Genomic DNA, 27310 nt, shown 5'->3' with positions numbered 1-27310 from the left:
TAAAAAAAAAAAAAAAATACATTTTAAGTGTACTGTCCCTTTAATGAGACGTGCAATGTGCATTAACAGGTGTGCATTAGGATTCGAATGAGACTACAGTGTCTCAGGTCCGGTACAGACCTGAGCGATCCGGGATTGCACGGTTCTGCACAATGCAGACAGCCATTGCGGCGCGTCCACATTGATTTTAATGGGGTGACATCCGCGCGGCAATCGCAGAAAAAACGTACATGCTTTTTTTTTTTTTAAGCTGAAATATATTTATTCTTGAGTTTAGTTATCCATCAAACCTACAAAAAGGAGGAACATCCCAGGTTGCCGTAATCACAGAACTAACAGGTTTATACTGGTCCAGTGTGCAGACCGGGTGCTACAGCTGAATTCCAGCATGGACCATGCTGTTTCATATGGACATGAGACAAGCAGTCATCCTACCCCACTCTAGTTTATATTCTCCCCATCTAGTACTACTTGCTACGACAACGCCATGTACATGCCCAATAAATACCTACGCTACGTGAAGGCATTTTATACATCTTTATTAAAGTTTCTTTTGATACCACAAAACATCTACGCACAGTGTTGTATGTTTTTAAACCTGTAGCAGCATCTTTCTGGGAAGAATATGCACTTTTTTTTGCGATACCCAACGCACTGCTGTTTTAGCCATTTAGTGCCATTTAGAAAATAATGGCACCCACAGCGCAACCGTCTGTGTTGGGCAACTCCATGACCGCGTGGCAATACGCTCGGAATTGTGCACAATTGCCGTGCGGTCAGGAGTCGCCTAGGTGTGCACCAGCCATAAAGCTGGCATAACAGTAATGTAGTAAAAAGAGAGGCCGCACACCGCCTGCATGCTTTTATCAATAAAAACCATGGAAGGAATCCCCATCCAGCAGGCACCCACCACTTACATGTTTCACCCTTACAGGGTTAGAGAGATCCAAGGGTGAAATCCGCAAAGGGCGGACGGCTGCTTGGTGGGGATTCTTTAATAATGGATTTTTATTTATTAAGGCATACAAGCGGTGAACGGCAGTGTGCGGGATCTCTATCTGTACTACATTGCGATTTTAGAGCGTGGACGGCTCCAGGTTGGCACCCACATATACCCAGGCGGAAGAGATCGCTGTTGGATGAAGCGGTGAAGCCCTTTGTTGTTTGCACACACAACTGGTAGAACAATAACTTGCTGGCATGTAATAAGAAACCAAAAAAGCCAAAATACAGGATGCTATCTGAACAAATGGAAAGAAAATCCACAGACACAATAATATAGAAGCCTTAAACTTGACAGTATATTATTAGCTTGAACCACACAAGTTCTGTAGTTTACATGGTATCTAGACTGAATTAAAGAGAAAACACAACATTAAATGGAGAGACTTTGAAGTCGTTGGATGTGTTATGCAGAAACACCACAACTATGCGAAGCGTGTTTGAACAAGACGCCATGTGATTACCCCTGGACTGCTGATGAGCAGCATTCTCTGACTTGTGACAGACTATACTGCAAGGGTAAATTCAGCCTTAATCTACACAACGGAATCTGAGACCTGAAGGGATTTCAGCACAGCATGCTAGAGTAGCAAACTTCTCCCGGATTACTTACCAGACATGTCAGCAAAAGCCACAGCATCTTTAACAGAAATAGGCCTTTCCTCTTCTGGGACGCAGGACTGTTCATGGCTGCCGTGCTACGGTACCTTCAAAAACAAAAAGTACTGATGATTAGAAGGACAACTCCAACCAAACAGCTTAATACACACTTCACACCCAAAAAAATAAATAAAAAGATAAAGGATGGACTGAGCTCCATTCAAACATTGACAAATAAATGCCGATGCTTTGACTTATCTCTCCTGCAAGGCCCATGAGTGTCGCTATACCTGCGTTAGATTTGTGTGGATATTGATATTTTTGTGGATGAGCGCCAAGGCATTTACTTTGCCCTTAGCTGCCCAGAAGACATTTGTCTGTCAACTGTGGTGGAAAGGCAACCAGTCCCATTTAAATAGAACAGAATGGGGCGTCTACATATTCCCTCACATCCACGAATGCTTTGTCCTGATGGCTATACGTTTTAGGTATTTGCAACTTCATGTGAAGCCCTGCTGCCCTGTCCTGTTATTGAAAATTTGACTCCCCAGCACTACACGATATGAATACATTAAGAGCAGGCATATCTTGAAGGCAGCCCCTTCCTCCTTAAAAGGGATAGTTCACATTTCCCAAAAATCCCTCATGCATCCCAGCATGCACTAGATTACAAATCACTGTACCTTTAAAAAAAAAAAAAAAGATCCTTTTGCATGTCATACCTGGGGGCTGCGTGCGGCCTGACCACAAACTCCCTGGCAGGTGATCCCCCTCCATCCCTGTAAACTGTAGGACACACCTGAACGTCCCCAAGACAGAATAAACACGTTTGTTCAAACTATATGAATGTGGAGTGCACTCACTCCCCTCCGTTACAGAAGTGGCGGAGCTCAGAGGGGAAGAAAGCACAGTGCGCATTCGCAGTCTTTTAACGCACCATTGCTAAAGGGGAGAGAGTGCACTGCACAAGCGCACTGCACTTTACGCAGTTCTGTCTGCCGACATCACATGGTGGCATCCAGCAGTAGTCTGAGTTTTCTGGATGTCTACACAAGGGAGACTAACAGGTAAATAACATGCATAAAATACATTCAATGTAGATATAAAATTGTATGGGACGATTTCAGTTGAAATTTATGGTCTGGCGATAGGTTCTCTTTAAAAGGTACAGCACCATACCAGAAGCCCAGACATGCTCAAGGCAGCTGAAGACCCTCAATATGCGACTACACCAAATCCAACTAACTAAAAACAGCAGCCACTCAGATCGGTTTGTCCGCACGGTTTAAGGAAGGCAACACATTTTAAACCAGCAGACTTGGTGCTTCTGCCCCACTTCTTGCTTTCTTTGGCTACCAGTGAATATAGCCACACCAGTGACACTCCTTCCTCTGTGTACATATACACTTCCATGCACACACTAGAACAACCACATAGACCTCATCTGGTGCTCCAACTGCCCATAACTGCTAAACGCCGATATATATTTCTTACCATGGGTTACGACACATTTTTATTCTAATTTATGCCGTTTTCAAGCATGACAGATGTGTGGCTACGTCTAGCCCCTGTATAGACTAAACCATTTGTTTTTACTGTATTTTCACTCAGTGCATACATCCATTCACATCAGTCCCTGTTCCCCGAAGATTACATTCTAATGTCCTTACTACACTAATATGAGGTATTTTCATATATTTAGGTCATTATTGTAGTTTTTACATGAAAACCTTTCATTTTAAATAAGTGTATTTTCTGTAAAGATTTGTAGAGTATTCTCAAAACTGTATGCCAGACTACAATGAATGTTCCTGTTGTCTGACTGCTGAGATATCAGGATAAGGATCTGATTCATCAAAGGGTGAGAACACCTAAGGCATGGTAAAGTGTGCTCTAAAAACTTCAGTGTATGTAATAATACTTAAGCTGGGCTTAAAAGCAAGCCTAAGAAAAAAAAAATCCTGATATGAACCTTGTATTCCACCAGGTATGTTCTTCTCTAGCCCCAGGATGCCTGAAAAGGGTCTTCTAATGTGCAAACAGCAGCATTACAAGTTGATGCCCGACTGCCATCTAGTGCAGTGTTTCTCAATCTTTTTTCAGTCATGGCACCTTTTAAAAGTATGTCAAATCTTGGGGCACCAGAGTCTACAATGTAAAAAAATAAAACAAAAGTTTATTTTTATTTTTTTTTAAACCACACACCACGTGCCCCCCCCCACCCCCCCAATCAATATCAGACCCTTATCCTAGACAGATGTCTGGTATGGATTTTAAGGGGGGACGCCAGGCAAAAAAAAAAAAAGTGGAATTTGTCCCTTCACATCAGAGTGCTCCTTTCACACCAGTCCCCTTCAAATCAAAGTCCTCGCCTTTAGCAAAAATTTGAAGGTACCCCTGACAAAGCCACATGGCACACCCTGGTTGAGAAAGGCTGATCTAGAAGGACCATCCATCACAGTAATGGGCTAGTGGTAAGGCAAGAGAGAGAGAGAGAGACTTCCAGAGTTAATTACTATAGAAGTCACTGTTTTCAGAATAGCGCACCCCTCAATCCGAGGATACTAGGGCTCTCTAGAGAAGAACAGTCCTAAGCTGCATATACATGGTTAGCATTTTGTACTGAGTGACGTTGATACAATTAATTTCATCAGATCATTAGCAAATGCCATCAGAGACTTGACGAATGTTGTTCAAGATTCACATTTCACGAAAGCCACAGTTAGAATGTAATTCGTTTGAGAAAACATTTCCACCACTATGGTTACATCTACTTTACTTATACCTTACATAGTATTCAGGTACGCGTAGCCAACATACTGATAAAAATCAAAACCTTCAGGCATGGCAATAGTTCACGGCATGGCTTAATTGTGCCAATCAGCCATTTCATGGTCCATAAGCTACAGAGGACTCTGGAAAATTAAAAGGTACCTTATAACTTGAAAATCTAGTATGGAAATGCAATGGGCAATGCCTACCCACCCTGGGATATTCCTTCTATCTTGGAACAAAGCTGAGATCATCAGGCACTGTGTACAATTCTCTGTTTGTCAGTAGACTGGTTTATCACCAGCCAGGACTTTTGATCCTCCGATACCACAGGGTCAGGACTTCTGATCCTCCGATTCCACAGGGTCAGGACTTCTGATCCTCCGATTCCACAGGGTTGGGATTCCCAACTCCACCCATCTGAATTTCTAGGCAGGCACAATCACTCTGCCCTTCTAGAGACAATCTCATGCTCTAATGAGGATTCATAAAGGTTTACAGGCACGACCTGCCCCCAAATTCCTGGAAACACTGTGCGAAGTGTAGCAGTAAAGCTGACCATACACTCATAGTTTGAGGGGAAAAATGCTTGATTTCCCTGCTGGGCTATTGTATTCTGACAGCCGACAATCTCAGCTGTCTGAATACTCAAACAGTAACGGCAGCCGAATAGTTGTATCCACTGTTGGGCCGTCAATTTTCGTGCCAGCTCTTTTGACAAAGGTCGATTGGAAAAAAAAAAAAGTGGAATAGAATGGTGCAGACAGGGTCAACCCACAGTTCACATTTCGGCCTAGTCAGCAGGACATTGAGCAGTGGTTGCCAAGGACTCTCGACCGAAATTCGAGCAGTGGGTGGCCAGCTTAAAGTGCAAAGAGACATTTTTTTTAAAACTTTTCGGTTAGCGTGGAGAGGGATTAGAACACTTGTCGGGTCTTTATTGCTTCCTGTGTCCCTGTTATGGAAATCTACCCTCTCTATTTGTCCTGGTGATCTCAGTGAAGGCAAAATAAAATCCCCAATTTTAAGTCGTCTCCAGAACAGGACTAGGTGGAAAATCTTCTAAATGGGGACATTAGTTCTGGTCACCCTGCTGACCACCAGGGATTTTGGAGGTATGTCCTCTACTTTCTGTTGTGGCCATCAGACAGAGAGTGAAGGGAAATCTCCCCAATGGGACACAGATGGCAAAAAAAAAAAGCTGGACAAGGATTTTAACCTTCCATTACCTTAGCCAAAAAAATAAATATTTAAAAAATAAATAAATACAAAGTGTGGCTTCAGTTCTACTTTAAAAAGGGAGAAAGGTGGCACGGCACAGATTTGCTGCACAGTCCAGAAGCACTGCCAAAGCTCTACTCAATCATATTGCAGGTGATGATCATGAGAAAACTCATTCTGAACTTTGTTTTAGCATAAAATACACTGTTTAAATTTTAAATATAACAGATTCCTTCATCCACGTTATGTAGTATGGATGGAGGAATTTTACCCTGTTATCTCTGTATTCTGACAGCGGCAGGCGTGCCCCTGGCAGAATACTCGAATAGTGATGCCAGCTGATTGGCCGCCGTCACTGTTCGCCCCAAGATTTTCCCATCTGGCTCCTTTAACTTTCTGATCGATGGATGCCGGGCAGAAGGGTGCCAACAGGGGCACCCACTGTGCAAACTTTGACCAGATCATCAAGAACCGGCTGAACTTCGCACAGCGTATGGCCAGCTTAAGGTGTACTCAGATCAAATCAGCAGCACAATCAGCGATTTTTACCTGCTGCTTGTAGCTGCCTTTTACTCTGACTGTGTATAAAGAAACACAAGGGCCACAAAATCAATGCACGGGACTAAATAAATTGTTCCCAAACAACCCTGGGAAGTGTGAGAACCACATACTCCCTAGACATAATAAAAACAAAGCGTATATATATATAAAAGGGTAAAAATACCAAACCGTTATTGTGGACTAAAATAACCATGAGAGACTGGCTTATTAGTATTTAATCTACGAGTAGTGATTTCCTTCCAGGAGAATTCTCTCACACATAAAAGAGAGAGGCAGTCTCACATCTACATATTTAGATAATTGCAAGGTCAGAACTGAAAGGCCCCGGAGTTCAGACTGCTCGGCACAGTGTCAAGACCTGCAGCTGAAAGCATTCTCCTGCTGGCTGGCTCCTGGATAGCTTCAGCCTTTTAACATTTGCTTTATAATGATCACTTTCATCTTACTTCCCCAGGCTATCGCTACAACGGCCATTGACACCGAGCCAGAAGGCTAGGAGAACAGGTATTTCTTTTCAGGCAATGGAGTTCCCCACCCCACAAGAGGAACAAAAGGCTATTAAACATTTAAACAAGCTCCTCATCTCCTGCAGATAACAAAACATAATTAAACTGGATGATGGACATTATAAAACCCTGTAGCATAACGACAATAGTGACAAAGGATAAAAAGATCGGTTGGAGTTTGCTGAAATTAGCAAAATCGTATCGGATGCAGAGTTGTTGCAGAATTCAAGTTGCAGAATCTCCCCAACCGTAAGGCCCCGTTCACACCTGGGCGTTTTGTAGCACGTTCCTACGCTCTGCAAACCGCTCAAACACAGAAATCCCATTATTTCCTATGGGTATGGTCCACACCTGGGCGTATTACAGGCTGTATGAACGCGCTACAAAACGCCCTACGCCCAAAGAAGTACAGGAGCTTCTTTGGGGCGTATTTGCCGCGCGTATCCATTGGGATACAGCCAGGTAGCCCTCGGAAACACGCGTTTGGTGGGCGTTTACCGTGAATCGCGGTAAAAATGCGTGGCACGAAACACGCGACAAACGCGCATATTCGATACGCCTAGGTGTGAACCCAGCCTAAGACAAGCAGTGCTGCATTTATCATTATGCACAGTGGACATGTGTCTATAGGCATTTCCACAACCTACAGCTGAAGCCTGTGTCAGAAGAAGAAGCAACGTTTTTACTGAACCCTGAAAAGTCCTGCGAACACGCAGTCCTCTAAACAGCACCTCAAGCCCTGATGATGAGGCAGTGTTCAAATCCCCCAATCCCATTGGTTCTTTTACTTTGGATCCTCCTAACCTAAGTTATTGTGCTCAATAAACCAGACTCCAACATGTACAGTAAATAAACCAACGGCAGATTCAGAACCCTCATCCACATCCTCTCAACCTGTGGGTCGCGACCTCGTCGGGGGTCGAATGATGATTTCCCAGGAGTCGCCTGGCGGCTCCCAGCTGCCCGGGAGAGAAACACTTCCTCCCGGAAAGGTTTACTCTGCGCAATCGAGCAGAGTAAACCTTTCTCTGCTCTTTTTTTTTCTGACATCTGGGCGCAGGTCGCCGTCAGTCAGAAAAAAACAAAACATAGGAATGCATAGCTAGATTCCTATCGGCTATTTCACGTTGCAATAGCAAACTAGCTATTGTACCCCCCTGTGCTGCTGCCAATCAGCAGAGGGGGACCTGAAGTTCTCCATTGGGTCCCCTTCTAGTGATTGACAGCAGCATAGGGCGGGTACAATAGCTAGTTTGCTATTGGCTATTGAAAAGTGAAATAGCCTATAGGAATCTAGCTATGCATTCCTATGGTGGGTTTTTGGTTTTTTATTCTGTGCTATGTGTACGGCATACACATAGCACAGCCAGCCCTGCCCACCCCAGGAGCTGGTAACATGACTGTGACACACTGCAAGGTCCTCCAGCATAGTAGAGTGTGGAGGGAGGAGTACAGACTGGAGGAGGGAAAGTAAGTATATCTTATCAGGGTTAACTCTCACGTTTTACACTGACCTCTATGGGCTGCTCTGTCAGTGACCGTACTACAGAGTATGTACCTCATACGTTATATAGCCACACACTTTAAATCCAATTCTTCTAGTTCCAACTGCAGAGCCCGGTCCTGTCTTTGCCTATAGCTGTGGTTCTCAACCTGTGTGTCGCTGTGTGATTTCTGCTGTGCTAGGCGAGTCCTCTTCACACCTCTCCTAGCGCTGCAGTGTCGGTTCTCCCGCCACGACGCCAGATGTCACTGCAGCAGCCGCGTCATCCCTAAATTTTACCGTTGGGTGTCACCACAACTTAGCAAATGTTACCAAGGGGTCCCGGCCCTAGAAAAGGTTGCGAACCACTGCTTTAGACGGTCGCGCAAAGAGGAAGCCTTTCGTGTATAGTTACTGGCCACTTATTTTCTTCCCCTCACCATCAGTACCAACAGCCATCTCATAAGGTTCTTTACACATCACCACAATAGTCCAAGGCAAACTAAGACCAGGAAAATAAGGGTACTGTATAACAGAGGTGATTCTAGTAGAGGACACCAGATGGTTCTCAACTTGTGGTTCGTGACCCAAAAGTGGGTCGCGACCCCGTGTTCAGTGGGTCGCAACTTGTGACTGAGGACAAATGTGGGTCCTGAGGTTACACACGTTGAGAACCACTGTACTAGAGAATGCAGAGTCTAATGGAAGACCAAGAAACTCAAAAGATGGCTGTCTCTGCCCAATAGCCAAGAAACATTGATTGGACAAATACCACAAGCCAAGTAGTCAATGATCCCAAAAACGAAATTTCAGCAGATACCGGGCCTTTGTTTCAGCCCTCTATCTTGTAAGTCATGAAAGAAAGCTTTCCTTGATATCATTGCATTTTACTCCTAGATGAGCTTCACCACTGTATAAAACTTGCCATACTGGTACATTTCAGTTAATCCATCCACCATGGGTGACCCTGTTCAAGCTACTCGGCTCGACAAACTTCAACTGCAAAAGGAGTAGGGTAAAAAACTGCCGGCAGACGGAAGGCGGCACTCACTACATCAAAGGGATTTTTTTTCATGTAAGCTTTGATTGTATTATCAAAAACAACTCTATGTATTCCTATTACATTGCTGGTGTTATATAAAGGATAGGATATGCTGGGACTTTACAACTCCTTTAATATGCTACAAGAGGCAGACAGACCTTTTATTTTTTCATAGTTCCTATACCAGTTTAGCCCTACTCCTTGCTCTTAAACTCCCCCAAACCATACATACTGTAAGTTACCCTTCAAGAACGACACGCTCATTATGTAGACAAATGAAGGCGTAGTCATTGCTGAACACAGTGACATAATCTCGCCGAGCAGAGAAAACTGAATTGGCAACAGATAACATTATAATTGCAAATCTTTTCAACATCTCTGGTGACATTTGGACTCCAATCGAATACATTTATGGAATCATTTTCAAGAAGTTTAATTAACTGGGGATCATGTACATTCATGCCACGTTCAAGACTGACAACATCAGATCCTATAGAAATGTGCTTCTGGCATTTTAATGGGTCAAAATACACCATGAAATGACTTTTAGCCTACTTCATGGAAGAAACAGGATATATACTTGAAATATATGCAGATGGAAGTCAGAAGACAAAGTTGTCCAGTTTGAAGTGACACTATGCAAAAGACACACACACACACCTTTTGCATAGTGTCACTTAAAACTGGACAACTTTGTCTTTTCGGGTCAGTCTGCATATTTTTTTAAAGTACATTTTTCTCTAAGGATATTAGAATAGAACGGATAAAAGGAGTCTTCGTCGTCAAAGAAAAAAAAACACAACAGAATTAAGTCAATGAAAAATCAAATATTATAAATGCTTACTTACAGTGGTTTTCATTTCCATAAATTACTTTTTATTTATTTACAATGTGCCTTTTGCATCTTGCTAGAAAGTTTGACTTCCTCAGGAAGAGTCAATTCCCTATCACAGCCCCCTCTGTCCTTGCACATCATAGCCTACTTGGGGAGTGTCTAATTACTGTCTGTGCTGCCCCAGCTCTTCACCTCCCCACATAACCCTTTTATAGCTTCCAGGGAAGGACAAAAGGGTAATACTATATAACATCAGCACAATACATAAAGCATGCAGACATGGTCAAGAGGATCAGATCCTGTTTGACTAAACATTAAAATGGGCAAGTATGTGGCCTAAAGCTGGGTACACACGGATTGAATTTCGTCCGATTCTGCAGGAATCCTAATAGTGCCAGTGGTGGGCCTGTGCAATGAATACGGATACAGCCGCTTGGGAGGGCTTGTTCACACCATCTCCAGACCAGTGTGTTTGTTTTAACCGCACCAAAAACACATCACATTAATTCCAATAGTTTCCAATGAGGCTAGTTCACACCATTGCGTTCAGTTCCAGAGCTTTCAAAAAAAGTCCAGCAGGGTTTGTTTGTTTTTTACACTGGAATAGAAACGCATGTGCACACACCAGAAGCCACTTAAACTCAATGCAAAACCAACTTTAAAAAAAAAACCCGCACTGGAATGAATCAAAAACACATATGCAGAAACGCTTCCAGAACATGCATGTTATGGTGTAAACAAGCCCGGAGTCTCTACCAGGGCATGTGTGACAATACAAAAGCACATTTGGGAGGCACATGACACCCAATAACAGGAAGTGTCTGAACAAGGGGCCTACATGGCAGGGTCACCAGCTATTTTCATGCAGGCTGCAAATCAGTCCCTGCCCTCGAGGAGCTTACAATCCTAGGTCCTTCGTTCATATGCATACACACATGAGCCAATGTAGCCAGGAGCCAATTAGCCTACCAGCCTGTCTATGGGGTGGGAGGAAACCCAAGCAAGCTCAAGGAGAACATGCAAATGGTGTCCTAGACAAACCTAGATTCAAACCAAGGACCCCAGTGCTGTATGGCTGAACTGCTGCCCCAAAGCACATACATTGGAAAGGTATATTGCAGTGGAATTCAGAATAAATGGCAATGCATCACATTAACAGGGATACCATGTGTTATAGCGCAGTAATGTGAATAGGCTTTTAGGTACTTAGACGTCATTCTGACCTAGGCACAGCTTAATGAGGACGTCCTTTTGTACAAGACCCATCACCATTACTGTAATATCTAAAGCTAGTATGCGCTATTAGAGGCAGCATGCTTTCTGCTTAATATGCAGATCTACTTCTTTAACTGCACTGACCACCGAGAGATGGTTTTGTGCTTACTGAACCACAGTGAATCTTGTGAATCCCTTTTCCCACAACGGTCCGGTTGCTACATTTGCATCACCAAAGGCAGCCAGGTACTCCATCCACTCTACGATATTCTCTGCTTCTTTTTCCGGGTCCACCGTCATTCTGTCCGATCACGGAGCTGCCTGTGATGGCAAAACTTTGGAGCATGTGCACTGGAGTTACATCATCCTCGGCACCAGTCTCCATTTCTGGCACACTACAGATGTTGGGAAGGACCCGGAGGTAGTACACTGCATGGCGCATGCACCGTACAGTGTACTCGAGAAATCAAAACTAGTAGAAGTTAGAAGCAGCTCTAATTTCTAACATTGTTATTTTTTAAGTTTATTTCTCCTTTAACAAAAAATAAAGAATCCGTGGCTCAGCATGATTGGGCTCATACACATGGGTACAAATACAGGCATATAGGCATACAGCTTAAAATAGATCTGTATTTGTGTCTCCCGGAAGTCCCAGATGTGCGTTTTTCTGTGCATAGGAATATATTGAAAAAGAAACGCTGTTCCACCTCCTTGCTCTCTACTCCATGATACCCAGGGTCCGGACCTGATAAGCACCCCCTATGATGCTCCTTTTCATGTCATCTTAGGTCCTACCCACTATAACTGGACAGCACTACCCTCTTTATTACGCCTATAATGATCTTTGACGCTTGTTTCGTTGATTGGTTTTACAGTTTGCAGGGCGCTGCACAATGTTATGACTGTATACTTTCAATTTGTGTTCCTTTTTGCGGGGCTTGCATGCCCTATTTCTGTTCTCTTATTGATTGTAACCTTTATGTGAAAACAAAAATTATAAAAACCAAATAAAACCTTTGTGAAAGAAAAAGGAAACGCTGTACTTGGGTACTCGTGTTTATATGCACACGCGCATGGGCATAAGTTCCCAAACATGCAAGTTTCACATTCAGGAACTTACACCTCTGCGCATGCAAATGCTCGTATTGGTGTTTAGATGCATATACCGGTGTACAGCATTTTCTGTTCAAACCTTCCTATGGACAGCAGCTGGGGCTCCAGGGTGCCATGTATTTTACATTGCATGCCTATACGCATGTATTTGCACTCATGTGTATGAGCCCTGACATGCTGAGGCCCCAGATTTATTTATTTTTGTCAATGTGGTTTTGGGTTTTAGGCTTCATTCACACTGCCACGCATATATACGTGCGTACATGCGTATTGTACCATATGCAACACATGCAAATAAATGGCTCCATACACATAGCCGCGTATGGAGCCGTATATTTGCATAGCATATATATGCGCAAAAACAGAATTGAACAGAGATGCGCCCGGGCAGCGTATTTCTGCGTATTCACGCACACATACACGTGTTTACGCGCATATACACACGTACATGCGTACAGCACATTCAAAATTCCATTACGAGTGATGGATTCTGGGATTGCATATAGTGCACGCATATACGCGCATAGACGCTCGTATATACGCTATATACAATTTTGCTTGCGTTGTGTGTGAATGAGGCCTTAAGCTTCTATGGGATTTTAGTGATTGGGTTCACCTTCATACAGACATATGCTGGTATCATAGAGCAGCGCCTAGTAATCACAGCTACATTGAAGCTAATTGTATCACACCAGTAATTTTATTAGGAGCTCTCGCTGTAATTCATCCAGGCAGCTGGATCACTCTATCATATCTGTCTTTATAAACTGAACACAAGATTTGCCGGCTGCTGCCAAATCCACCCCAATTTAAGCTTCCACATTTCAATCTGACAAAGCCGCTGTTACACATAATTAAAGGATACAGCAAGATGTGGCTGCTTGCCATTTCTATGGAATTTTATGCCAAGCCCAAAATTCAGAAATTGATCCGTCTATTTTTTCCCAGTTTCCCACAGGTGAAAAATAGGCAACTTGGCACATATTCCTCGGCCCCACAGAGCATTCAGGGCCACTAATGGCGGGGATCTTTGAGGGCTCATTCACAGGGGCGAATGGAAATGCACGACGGTGATCTGTCAATACTGAGAACTTATCGAGTTCTGTGACCGCCTGACTTCCAGTTTCGTTACAACTAAAGAGGTTTGCCCAAGAAACTTGCTCTGCACGAGCGCCAGCCAAGGCATTGGCCTATACACATACAGCACAGCAATGAAGTAATAAAATTAACTAGGATGACAGTAATCCAGCACGTTATTAATCCGAGTTGCCCCACTCAAGCGGCGGCCATATTGAGTGGGGCACGTGAGAACTCCAGGCAATCTAAAAATAATGCTTAGCCCCTAGACCGGTCCTCGCAGCCTCTTCACTCCTGGGGTCTAAGGACCCATGACGGCATCACATCCAATGCAGTTGCATTAGACATGAGGATGCAGAGAGACATTCCACCATGCGAGTGATGGGGAAGAGAGGTTAGCGGTCACTGCAGCAGGCCCAAGGATCAGGCGAGTATATTTTCACCCCAAGACCAAAACGAGCAGTTAACCCTAAACAAGTGCGGGGGTAACCCCACTGCAACGGTTAATTTTTAAATTGCCCTAACTGAACGCACATTAACAGACAGGTGTCAAGGCATCACAACAGTGTGAATCCAACCTATGTTTTCTTTATTCCCCCCTTTATGTTAACGGGGGATCCTGCAAATAACACCCTTCTTGTTCCTGGGGGACTACGCTCAAACCTTCACTGTATCCATGGAAGATTATCACCTAGGCCTTTCTCCTGATTTGGACCACAAACACGTCTTCTGCACTTCCTTACTCATTATAAATCGGGGACAGGGGAAGTTTGTAGTCTACAGAATATAGCTCGGAAAATAGTCAGTTCAATTTCAGTTAATTCTACAGGAAGTAACAAGGCCGCAGCATTTCTGGCAAGATCAACATGTATTGTTTCTACTTGCTGCAATGTTCTCAGCCTGAAAAGAAGAAAACTAATGCAGCCACCACAACAAAAGGTAAGCTGCAACATATACATTTTTGTTCTTATGTTCCGATATCCTTTTGTTTGATCTGCACTAACACAGCTTTATTCTTTTATGATCATTTGTGGATCATGCTCTGTGTTGGCCGAGAAGATGTTGAATTTGCTGGCATCTGGAACTCGTCCATGGAGTGGGCCGGGGTGATCACCCGGCAGAGGAAACTAAAGCATTGTTTTGTTGGTGTGATACACCATAACCTTGGACCTCTGTTCTTTCAGGTCTCATAACATGGAAAGTTACTGTCCAGTTTGCAGTGGTGGGCACAGCGAGGATTGTATGCACATGTGGTTTTCATCTGTAGGAACTCTATTCCCAAAGAGCGTGTCCTCACCCCAAGGGCAGAAAGAGATTACCAATTCACATGACATACAAAAGCAAAATGCTTGTATCCCTTCAAGCTGTGATAAAATGAAGATGGTCTGCAGCATGTGGCAATGAGTGTTATCAATGTACGTTATGGATAGTAATGGTATACGATCACCATCACTGACCAATCATAGGTTGGGGGTATTCCTGACCCTAAGCTGGCTACTTGTACTTGTCACAACTTTGGGGTTTCCCCTTACTCTCTGTTCAAGGCAAAGAAGAAAGGCTGAATCCCCCCAAAAAGAACCTGGCAGGGGCCCCAACCCTTCACTATTCTATCCCAACTTAAAAACAAAAGGTTTTGGCTTTACAAACTCTTTATTATCTATTTACCGGATTCCTCTGCGTGAGCGTCACAAACAGACAAACATTAAAAAAAAGTCAAACAGACCGGCAATAATCATCATGATCAGGAAGACGTTGCTGCTGCTGCTAAACTTCCCGTTATGAAGAAATAAAAGAAGATGTTGCTCTGCTTGAGCGGTCAGCCTATCAATAAGCAGGAAAAACGTCAGCAGTATGGGGTTGTTTATGGGGGGCGGGTTTTTGTATAAAAAATGTGCAGAGTTTATTAGTCCAGGGAAACTGGAAATAAAGCGGCTCTGTGTGAGTTTACTAACTGTTGAGAGAATAGAGCAAAAACAAATGTTCTTCGTGTAATTTCTCTTCTGGTTGAATGATTAGGAGATATAAAATATACCTCACCTGATTCTCAATCACACCTGGCTGCTAGACCAGTCCCCACACCCTTTTCTTTCCTGGGGGGTACGGTGGTCTAAGTCTCACTGACGCATCACGTCTAATGCAGGTCCATTGACCTGCATTAGATGCGAGGATGCCGAGGGACATCCCACAGTCAGAGTGGAGGGAGAGAGGATTTAGTGCTGACTGCTGTAAGCGTGAGGATCAGGTGAGTGTATCTTCTTTCTTATTTTCGCCCTTAGACCAAAATGAGTACTTAACCTTTTCAGTGCATGGGGTAGCCCCCCTGAAAGGTTTAATTTAAAAAAAAAACCTGGAGTTCTTTAAGAGACTGCTTGAGAGAATGATCACATAAATGTGACACTACATGGGTAACAATGGTTAAATTGACATGCGCACTCTCTACCGCTTGCACTTGTATCTCATTACTAACGTGTTTACTGCCTATTGTCCTCAGCTCCATCTAGTGGCCATAATGCAGTACTTACCCCATTCACGCTATAGGAATAAACCTATTGAAGAACATTCAACCAAAAGAGAAATTACACTAATAACTAGGGATGCACGGATATATCGACCGCCGAAACATATCGGCCGAAAATTGCACTTTTGGCTAAACGCCGATACATCGGTGCATCCATTCTTTCTCTCCCTCCCCGCTGGGCACTGCTCTGTGTTCCAGCGGGGAGGAGAGAAGTCTCTCCTCCCACAGCGCTCAGCCGCCTATCACAGTCCGGCATAGCGGTGTGGGGGCTGAAATAGCGCGCGCTATCACAGGAGGCTGGGCTGGGCTCCTCCCTACAACGCTCGCTCAGCCTCCTATGACAGCGTGTCAGAGAGGAGAGCAAGAGCAAACACTCAGCGATCGGTGATCGTTGAGCGTTTGTAGATAATTGAGGACATGGTATGTTGACTATATCCTCAATTATGAATGAATGGGAAGTGATCTACATCACCTCATGTTCATTCATGATTGTGGTTATAGTAAATATACTATTTTCTCAAGTTATTCATGTACAGGAACACTCAGTATAGAGGATTCATGTTCATTTATAACTGGGGATACAGAAAAAGAAATTGAGGACTCAGTGTTCTCAAATCTCTTTTTCTATTTTAAATAAAAAAAAAAAAAAAAAAAAAGAATAAAAATATAAAAAATTAAAAAGTTTATAAAAAATGAATTAAAACATTTTGAAAAAATTAAAATAAGAAACATTTTAGTTTTAAAAAAAAAATGGTTTTATTTCGGTTTTTAAATTTCTATTACGGTGCACCTCTAGTAATAACATTAATTTTTGCTCCATTCTCCCAACAGCTGGTTAACTCACAAATTTACATGCAAATTCACTGGACAAATTAAGCTGGGCAATTTTTTTTTTTTTCCTTCTAAATAAGACCCCTATGTGAATTAGTGGACAGTACAGGATTCATACTTGCACAGAATTATTTGCATGCAGTTTCATCGGACAAATAAGCTATGCAAATTTTGAATTAATAGAGGCCCATGTGTATTGGGAATAAGTATAGGATCCAGCGAGTGATAACATGAAAACCTGGAGAACGTAGAGGTTTTATTTCTAACTTATCGAAAGGGTTGAAGAAGGGAGTGGATACATCTGCAAGTAATGCCCAAAACCTCTTCAGGATCGCATTGTTAGGACACATTTCATCATAAGTTGGCTTTACTGCAGCCCCTTAAAAAGTCTGACTTGATGTATCCTTAATCTAACCTTCAGCTAAATGAGTTACTTATCACAGCTAGTGGTATCATAAAGCCAAAATATCTGCAGGCTGAGCCCTTAGATGTGTCTTTGATATAAATCCCTCTGATCACTTGGATGTAGAGGAAAGCACTGAACTATATTGTATTCCACATCTGCCTTTTGTTCCCTTCGTACCGGACTCGGAACAGTAGCGTTCCAGGTAACCCTTGCAGCGCTGGCCTGAGCGCAATTATTCATGCTTTCAATTACATATTTCTTAAACCATATCCAATTGCAAGAAGAACTACCATTCTGTATCTATTTACAGCGTCCATGCCAATAAGGGAACAAAGATTTCACGTCTCCACAGGCTTACCACCATAGTTTTTTGTTTTTTTCTTGGCCTGACCGACTTATGAGGATAAAATGACTGGCTTGTTTTAAGAAGTCCCATGGATCAGAAAATCCATTCATCTTACCATGAAAGGGAAAACTCTGTTTCTTTCAAATATTAAAAAGAAGAAAAAAAACGCAGATCACATCTGCGAGGAATGAAATAAAACTGCTGATAGCAGGATCTGTGGTATTTTTGGCAAAGTAGACTCAAATGTTGACGTGGACCAAGAATCAGATATCGTTTTTGGTTTTAAAAAAAAATTAATAGATCAGAAAAAATAAAAAGCAGCTTTAGCAGCAATACTCGTCTTAAATCTGAAGATGCCTCCTGCAGTCATTTTGTTCTGCCGCTAGATGTCACCGGTCTTCTGGATTGAATGAAGTCCAGTGTCATTCAGCCTACCTGCCCTGAGTCCACGCTGTCATGGACACACCCCCTGGGGGGGGGGGAGTCATTATAGCAGCCTGGGCTCAGAATAATACCCCAATGAATGGCATTCACGCATCATTACAAGGGGATCTCTCAGTGCAGCTAAAAAGGATCAGCCACTGCTTGAGTAGAGGAAGGAAATTATTCTAGGTCACGCTTATGAAGAAATATTGTAGTTGAAGTGGTGTATCTAAGTAGTATTCAGTATACAGTCTCCATGGATCCGATTATGATACAATTACTTAAATGGATCACAACAGAATAGGAGATCAGTGCATTGTAGCCAATTGTTTCCGATTTACAAGGATAGCCTTAGATTCTGGAAGATCTGTTCCTGGCGACGTCTAGATCCTTGGTTTCCTAACTGGTGGGTTGTGACCCAAAAGTGGGTCGCAACCCTGTGTTTAGTGGGTCACAGCATGCCTTCCACTTTTTTTTTTAGTTGAGAGGCTCCTAAGCCTCCACCTAGCGCAGTATGTGTGGGTGAGAATGTGTCTGTTGTTATCCGTCAGTGTTTTTGAGGGCCGTTCACACTAGTACAGTGCGTTAATAGCACAGTCCCATGCAATCAACTCACTTTACCACGCAATCGCACCTACTGCGCATTCTGGTGTGGGAGGTGTGTTGCATTGCCATTCATTCCCACCCACAGTTCGATCGGCCGCACCTGATCACACGGTACTGCAATGCCGTGTCCTTAATGACCAAGGACAAATGTGGGTCCTGAGGTTACACAGGTTGAGAACCACTGGTCTAGAGCAAAGAATATTATTATGAAACTCTGCCTGAACACTAGTCACATGACTAACGTCTAAACATAGGTCACGTGACCTTGAGTCCAGTGTGGTGGCTTCTTTAAGAGAACCAGTAGACTTTGTTTTATGCATGGTTCTTTTATATGCACACAGGAATATCCATATTTGCGAATTACAAAACAGTCTCCGATTCCTGCTGATCCTTTTATCTCACCGATAAGACCTAAAAACAAGATAATCTCTGCTTGCATTCTGTCTTCGGTGAAGGCCTGGAATGCAATCATAGTGCAAGCCAGTTTTGGAATCTGAGCGGGGTTTGCTGTGGATTACATACAAAAATAACCTTTGAAAAAAAAAAAAAAAGGATTATTTGCCGTGAAGACCCTTGGAGTGCGGCCATTTCTGGATTCAGTTATTTTTGCATGACTTGAAGCCAGACTTGGGCATTTTATGTCCCACGACCCATATCCAGCCCTTGGTCTGCAGCACGCGGCCTGCACTCCATTACGACCAGCTGACAGTGGATCCACCAGACTCCAAGGCAAGTGCATGCGATGCGAGCCATTGCCCGGCACAGGTCAGCAAATGAATCCATGTCTGGACCACATTTCTCATCTGTCCTTGGTTGCTAGGACCACTGGCGTCCTAGCAACCAATTATGTGAGGGCTCCTCCTCTGCAGTCATTGGTTGCTAGGATCCACCGGGCATTCCTAGCAACCAATGACATTAGGGGTCGTCCCCTTTTGTGAGCATTACTGTCCTCCTTTATCTCCCCACCATGTAGAACCAGTCACCAAAGTCTCAGGTGTGAATGGGGGCTTACTGCATATCGCCTATAAGGCACTAAGAAGCAGGTCCTCCTTCAGGTTGAGTGATACCCAACACCATTCAACCAACTCTGTGAGCGCCGATCTGTGCAGCAGTAGGGACCACCCACTGCCAACGCCAAACATGAAGAAGGACCCTGCTTGTCATGTGACCAGCCAGAACCCGGCTCTATGTATGTACATAGGGAATTAAAAATACAAATTGTGCGAGGGAGGATTTTCATGCTGCAAATGCCAGGCAGTGATACTAATACTCTGTAGTACCTTACCCCCCTCCCAAAAAACGAAATATATATATATATATATATATATAACACACACATTTTAATATTAAGAAGAATTACATTCTGGCCTTCCTTATATACCAACTTGTGCTAGGTCAGCAACTTACATTTTCAGACAGTCAACAATGGCCGCCCCAGCTATTAGGAAAGCTCCACTTTAAATGGCATCTATGGTCAAAAACTAAAAACAAATCTGTATTTCTATATTAAATTTCCATAGGTTCTATCCCACTCCTAATAACCAGATCCATCTAGGAGGTTTGTAAGTTTACTTTTGAAGATGCTCATAGGATGGACTTCCTCAATGCACAATTTCACTCAGCCCTGTGAATATGTACTTCCTTGTGTCACAGCTCTCAGAGAGCCTGCCTTCTGAACTGCAACTCAAGGTCTGAACAATGTAACATTATCATTTCTTGCTGGGAGCAATGCATGATGGGATATGTAGTCATGAGAAATGGAGATTGCGTCACATCAAGCAGCAGGGAAAGAGACATAAAGCACACTGGAAATCCAGGAAGTTGGTGGAAGTGATGGGCAGGCGGAAGGCAGCACTCACTACATAAAAAGGACATTTTTCAAGTAAGCTTTGATTGCATTATCAAAAACAACTCTAGTATGTAGTCCTATTACATTGCTGGTGTTATATAAGGATAGGATATGCTGGGACTTCAGAACTCCTTTAAATCACAGCTATGATATGAATAAATCACCAAATAGATTTCTATAAAAAGTATCAGTTACAAGCAGTCTCTGTATGAAGAAAACATGATCTTAACATGTAAATCCCTCTTTTTCAATGAGTTAAAATAATCTGCAGATAATCAGAACTCCAATGGAAGCAGACGCTCAGAATGAAGTAGTGTGTCACTAGGCAATACATAAGAGGGGTCTACATATAAAGCAGTGAATGTGACTTTCAGCAAACATTCTCTGGTGGAGAATCTGCCAGATCTATGTGTTTTACATGGCAGTGATTCATTCTCCACCGGCAAATGTCTGGTGAAAAAAAAATCACATCCCCTGCTTTATAGACTCTGTGAATTCCAATACCAGGTACATATTCCCAAATTTTAAGACAGGGACATCTGGTGACTGTGCTGCATTGCTCACAAAAGTCACCCTTGGCTTCTGAAGTCTTTTTAGTTCCTTTCTTCACAGAACAGAAACACTTGCAAGCGTTCCAAGTAGCAGCCAGCTCCTCCTGATTTACAGATAAGCGCACAGAAGTTGTAGAGAAGTACAAAACAATGCAGAACAACAGATAGAGCACTCGGGGCCCATATACGGGCCCTTATCAGACCCATCTCCTGCCACCATGGGACTTACATCAAAGTGAAGATATGCGAGTCAAGTGTCTGATCTGATCAAAGCACAATACAAAATATGAGGGAAAGCACAAAAACAAAATGTTTTATATATTCTATTCATCAATAAGTCATGAAAAAAAAACTCCATGGGGGAGATCACAGATATATTATCCCCATAATGTGTATTCAAGCCCAATAGATGATTTTCAGATTTGACTAGAGTAGGGAAGGGTTAGAAACTCCCCTCAAATTTCCAGTGCTGTCTGTGTCCCCGCTGGGGAGAGTCATCCTCTCGAATGGTCCTGGTGACACAAAAGTGAGGAAAAAGCAAACCAGAAACATTGAGGGCTTGTTCACACCAAATGCGGACCAGATCTGCATTAGTTTCTGCACATGCAGTGCAGTGTTGTTTGCCAAGTTCCGGGCCGTTTAAATTTTTTTTTTTTAAATAGTCTTTCAGTGCGTTCCAGGGCGTATGCATGCTTTTTTGATGCGTTTTGGGGCGTTTCAGAACAGAAAAAATAAGGCATGCTGCAGTTTTTCCGCATGCTCTGGAACTAAACGCTCTGGTGTGAACTAGAGCCACAAATGCCATCAGAATACATTGGACGCAGTTTTGATGCATTCTGTAACTGCTCCGCACTTGGTGTGAACTAGCCCTTATAGAGTGGAAATCTGCAAATAGGGACACGTAACTATGTGACAATCCAAGGAGATTTTCCTCACTTTGGAGACATTTCCTCTTGCTTTCTTTTGTGTACACTGGACAGTAAGTAAGGAGAAATCTTCACAATGGGACACAGATGGCAAAAATAAATAAATAAATAAGCAGTAGCCCTTCACTATCCAAAAATATCATTTGTTGACTTTACACATATTTTATTGGGTGAACGCATAACTTGTACAGTATAGAGAGCGGCATGATTCTCTTTCCCCCCCATTTACAATATATCTATACATGGAGAAACACAATACTATAGAAGATAGAAAGACAATGCAATACTATAGAATATATAGACACAACACTATAACAAATATACAAAAACACAATGTTTTAGAAAGTATACAAAACAAGCACTATAGTAAATATATAAACAGTACACAATACCAACAGGGTTATTCACAAAAGGGTGAAGAGTTAGGAGAAGGCCGGAGAAGTGAACAATCTGGGACAACATAGCTGGACTGGAAAGTGAGCAGAACGGGAGAATTTGTCCAAATCAGCTATGTTGTCCTAGATTGGTCACTTCTCCTGCCTTCTCCAAACTCTTCACCCTTTTGTAAATAGACCTGTAAGTATACAAACAAGACTACACTATACCAAATATACAAAACAATACAATAATATAGAAACAACGCTATGTTATAGAAAATCCACAAAACAAACAAACACTATTACTATAGTAAATATACAAACAACATGATACAATAGTAAATAAAGAAACAACACTACACTATGCCAAATATAGGAAACAACACAATACTATAGTAAATATACACAACACCATGATACTATGGCAGATATAGAAACACAATAGTTTCCACCTGCTGGCTGATACAGTGCAGACAATGCAGAGCCGTCACACTTGTCTGTACTGAGCGGGGTCGGGGGGGAGTACATACAGCAAAGTCTGGGGGGTGTTCTAGTGCCTGGCAGAGGCCATGCTAGGAGTTGTCCTCCATGGTCCTCCTGATCATCAGGAGACAGATCACTGACAGTGAAGGATGTTACATATGAAGAAGAGTCTGGAGATATAAACGATTGGACAATGGCAGGATCGTGGGACCAGACAACCACGTATAATGACCGATGATCCGTATTTATTATCGTCCCGGGTACAGAAATGTGTTCAGTGATGACTAGGATGTCACTCTCCCCCAGGGAATAGTCTCCATCACATTATTATAATCACAGGTCACATCTGATGTCTGGGACAATGTTTCCAGGCCGTGCTGTACCCATGTAGGCTGACCTCAGGATTCGGCCGCAGGTCTTCTCTTATGTTGGGATTATAAATCATCTGACACCCGGTGTGCAGGTATTACACCTTCTAACTCAAAGACTTTGTCGCTCTGACACATGAAGGGGGGGGACGACACAAGCCACGGACAGTCCACATCCACAGTATCAGATTGAATCACACATGTAGTGGAGGTCCATTACTGAGATCTGCTGGCACCATATACGTTACGACCTCTGTACTATAACTTCAGATATACCAGAATTATTGAATATGATGACCTACCAACCAACCAGTCTGTAACCAATCAGACAAGCCCTTTGCACTACTCAGATCTAAAAGAGAGTGTACGATCAGATTGCAATGTGTGTGCTGAGGTTCAGTAATATAAGGGCCTGCTATATCCAATGTGTATCCACTCCAGCTGGCCCTTAAAGAAGATTGTACTTTAAGACTGGTCATACACTATGCAATCTGATGAGTTACAAAAACTATGTACTGAGGACAAACCTTAATAAATAATTCAATTTGAATGCAATCAGGCAGCCCCCCTGCATTACATAGCTGATTGTACAATATCCTTTAGATCTACTATCAGATTGTAAGGTGTGTGGTCAGCTGAAGATCTGATCATGCAATGCCACCACGGACAGCATGAAAAATACACACGAATATGATACATGAATCCATAGAAAATGATGATCATTCACTTCCAGTGACAGAGCATGGATCGTACGATGTCTGGACATACACACCACACAGGCTGGTCGTACTGAATGAATCGCAGCGTACGATGCAGCCATACACACAGACTATCGCCCTATTCCATCTCCATGAAGATGAATGGCAATGCCGATGTGCGGACCTGTAATCGCCATAGACATGCACGATGTCTGCAATTCCAATGGAGAGCCACAGGTTGCCGCAGCCCGCTCAGGAGGACTAATCCCTGCGAGAACCGGACCGTGCACATTCATTCACCGCACACAGACAGCCGCCCACCTTGTCCAGCCGGCCCCGATCTTCCTGCACTAGATCTCCGGGATGACAGCCACAGCCTGCCCGTCTGCCATCAGAGCGGCCGCCCGCAGCACTGCAAGAGCTGCCAGAGCAGCGGGACAGCTCAGGGGGCTCAGCGACGTCTCCTAGGAGATAGACCCCGCCCACCGCACACGCCTCCGCCTTTCTCCCCGGGTCCCCCTGTCATGTGACCAGCTCGCGGCTAGTATAGAAGGGGCGTGGCTCTGGAGGAGAGTAGAGGATCGCAGGTCGGTGTAGGTGACTTTGCCATGGAAGGGGGTCATTGGTGCTCTGCTGCCGGTCATGTACACTGAGGGCGTTAGATATTATAGAAATACAAAAGAAAACCTCCACCAGTCCTTGTCATATGGACGCTTCACTCTCATGGGTCCTCAGTATGTCTTTTCGAGTCACACTTTGGCTGCGCGTTCTTCAAAATGCATTACCGATCCTATCTAAGGGCTAGTTCACACCAAACGCGTTCCAGATGCGGAGCAGTTACAGAACGGATCAAAACTGCGTCCAATGTATTCCAATGGTATTTTGGGCTCTAGCTCACACCGCAGCGTTCAGTTCCAGAGCATGTAAAAAAAACTGCAGCATGCCCTAACTTTTCTGCTCTGGAATGCACCAAAATGCATGCATCAAAAACACATGCAAACGCCCTGGAATGCACTGAAAGGCCATTTTAGGCTGAAAGAAAAAAAAAAACCTGCCCGAAACACAGCAAAACACACTGCACGACATGTGCAGAAACTCATGCAGTTCAGGTTTTTTTAACTTAAAATGGTCTTACAGGTGCGTTCCATGCGATTTGAGGCATTTTTGATACGTAGAAAAAATAGGACAAGCAGTATTTTTCTGGTCTGGTCTGGAACGGACTGCGCTGGTGGGAACAGAGGCCAAAAATAGCATAGGGATACATTGTGATGCATTTTGGGTCTGGAAACATTCTGGTCTGGAGGTAATCTGGATGTGGTGTGAATGGGCCCTTATGGAGGAATCTTCAGTGCTGGCCATTGTATTCAGCCGCGGCACCCACAGCTGTTAGAACACATAAACAGAGACTGATCTGATTGGACGCAGTCACTTTGCAGCCAATCATTTTCCATCCGGCTCAATCGACTTTTGTGCTTTCAGGGTCACCCACACAGGTGTGTCCCCGGTCTATCCCCGAACAGGGGTGTCCCTGGTCTTTTCCCACACAGGTGTGTCCCCGGTCTATACCCACACAGGGGTGTCCCTGGTCTATCCCCACACAGGGGTGTCCTTGTCTATTACCGCACAGGGGTGTCCCCGGTCTATTCTCGCACAGGGGTGTCCCTGGTCTATTCCCGTGCAGGGGTGTCCCTGGTCTATCCCCACACAGGGGTGTCCCCGGTCTATCCCCACACAGGGGTGTCCCTGGTCTATTCCCGCACAGGGGTGTCCCTGGTCTATCCCCACACAGGGGTGTCCCTGGTCTATTCCCGCGCAGGTGTGTCCCTGGTCTATTCCCGCACAGGGGTGTCCCTGGCCTATGCCTCTTGTCTGTTCTCGCACAGCGGTGCCCCTGGTTCATTCTTGCACAGGGGTGTCACTGGTCTATTCCCGCATGGGGCTTTCCCTGGCCTATTCCCGCACAGGGGTGTCCCTGGCCTATTCCTGCTGGAGCTGGAGAGCAAAGGAAAAATGGTGGACCAGTTGTGTGACCCAGAGAGATTCAAAAGTATGGTTCAACAGTGCCCTGAGCTATATGACAGCAGACACTTTCAATATAAGAACAATAGAAAGAAGGCTGTGGCCCCATCCCCCCCACCACTCCTCCTTATCACACTGCCTGTTTGCTCACTGACACCTGCAGCTGCTTTTCATGCAAAAAAAACACATCAAAAACGCATCATGCGTGTGCAGAAACCTGACCGGATCTGCTCCGCGCTTGGTGTGAACAAGGCCTAATAGTTGAAGTACTTGAATGCATTTTTAAATGTAACTCTTTAGTGTCACTTTAACCTCCCTGGCGGTATGATTTTTAAATTTTTTCATGTCATTTTTCGGTCTATTTTTTTTTCGAATGTTTTTCGTCTTTGTCGTTTTTTTTAATTATTTTTTTTAAATATCCCGCCGGTTCCGCCCCCCTGCGACGCGTACGCTCGCAAGCGACGGAAGCCGGCATCGGCCGCAGAACACAGCGCGGCTCGAGGGACAAGGTAAGTAAATGCTATGCAGCTTTCCCGAGTGTAGCTCGGGGTTAGCGCTTATGGTATGGAAAAGTAACCCCGAGCTACACTCGGGAATACTGCCAGGGAGGTTAAAACCCTTATTTTCTTTTTGCAAATTTTTCTTTACCAGGTTCTGTGCTTGTGACTCACCCTTGCCATCAAAATCATGTCATCAACTGCTCTGCATCATCATCCTTCAATAAAGGGTTAGGTTAATGTTTTGTTTTTTTGTTTTTTTAATCCAATAACAATAAAGCCTTTAATGTACATTGAGATTCCACCTTCCTATTTTAAAAATGATGCTTACTTTTAGTAATGCTGCTCTTGTGGGCTCCCCCTCTATGTCCTGACTACATGGCAGGATGGACCGACCCTTGGATGCGTGGCCCAGCTCCTCATGAACAAGCACTATGCGTAGGAGAACTCAGTTTGCCAAAAACTGCACATTCGCAGTCCGCTCTCTCTCACAGCGGCGGCTAACTCATCGTTCTGCAAGTGAGAGACAAAGTGGACTGCACATGCGTGGATAGGCAAACTGACAAGGCTATTCACAAAAGGGTGAGGAGTTTGGAGAAGGCAGGAGAAGTGAACAATCTAGGACAACATAACTGAACTGGAAAGTGAGCTGAATTGGAGAATTTTTACAAATCGGTTATTTTGTCCTAGATTGTTCCCTTCTCCTGCCTTCTCCAAACTCTTCACCCTTTAGGGCCTGTTCACACGATGTCCGTTTTGTGTGCTGACCGGCTCCGTACGCTGCTGCACTCAAAATGCATCCCAATGTATCCCTATGTGTTTTATGGGCTCCAGTTCTCACGTGCGCAGTCCGTTCAGCTTACGACAGAAAAAATACTGCATGTCACATTTTGTCAGGTCCGCAAACGCGTCAAAAACGCATCAAAAACGCACTGCGCTGCAGCTAACATACTAACAGCCCAACTCCAGCAAAAAAAAAAATTTT

The 27310-nt window shown here is 43.8% G+C and overlaps 1 protein-coding gene across 1 annotated transcript in view; it reads right to left on the bottom strand.

Moving 5' to 3' along the window:
- TNFRSF19 (TNF receptor superfamily member 19) overlaps positions 1 to 24311 on the bottom strand; it is an 81786-nt gene extending 57475 nt beyond the window's left edge. The window contains exons 1-2 of the mRNA XM_018572005.1: positions 24131 to 24311; positions 1616 to 1709 (exon numbers count right to left, since the gene is read on the bottom strand). Coding sequence (XP_018427507.1) covers positions 1616 to 1690 — 75 coding nt within the window. The 5' untranslated portion in view covers positions 1691 to 1709; positions 24131 to 24311. The remainder of the gene's footprint in view (positions 1 to 1615; positions 1710 to 24130) is intronic.
- Positions 24312 to 27310: the final 2999 nt, after the last annotated feature.

Source organism: Nanorana parkeri, unplaced genomic scaffold, assembly GCF_000935625.1.
Source record: "Nanorana parkeri isolate BGI_ZX_2015 unplaced genomic scaffold, ASM93562v1 scaffold1897, whole genome shotgun sequence".
NCBI lineage: Eukaryota > Metazoa > Chordata > Amphibia > Anura > Dicroglossidae > Nanorana > Nanorana parkeri.
The sequence above is the reverse complement of the archived record's forward strand: the minus strand, read 5'-3'. Positions and strand labels throughout refer to the sequence as shown.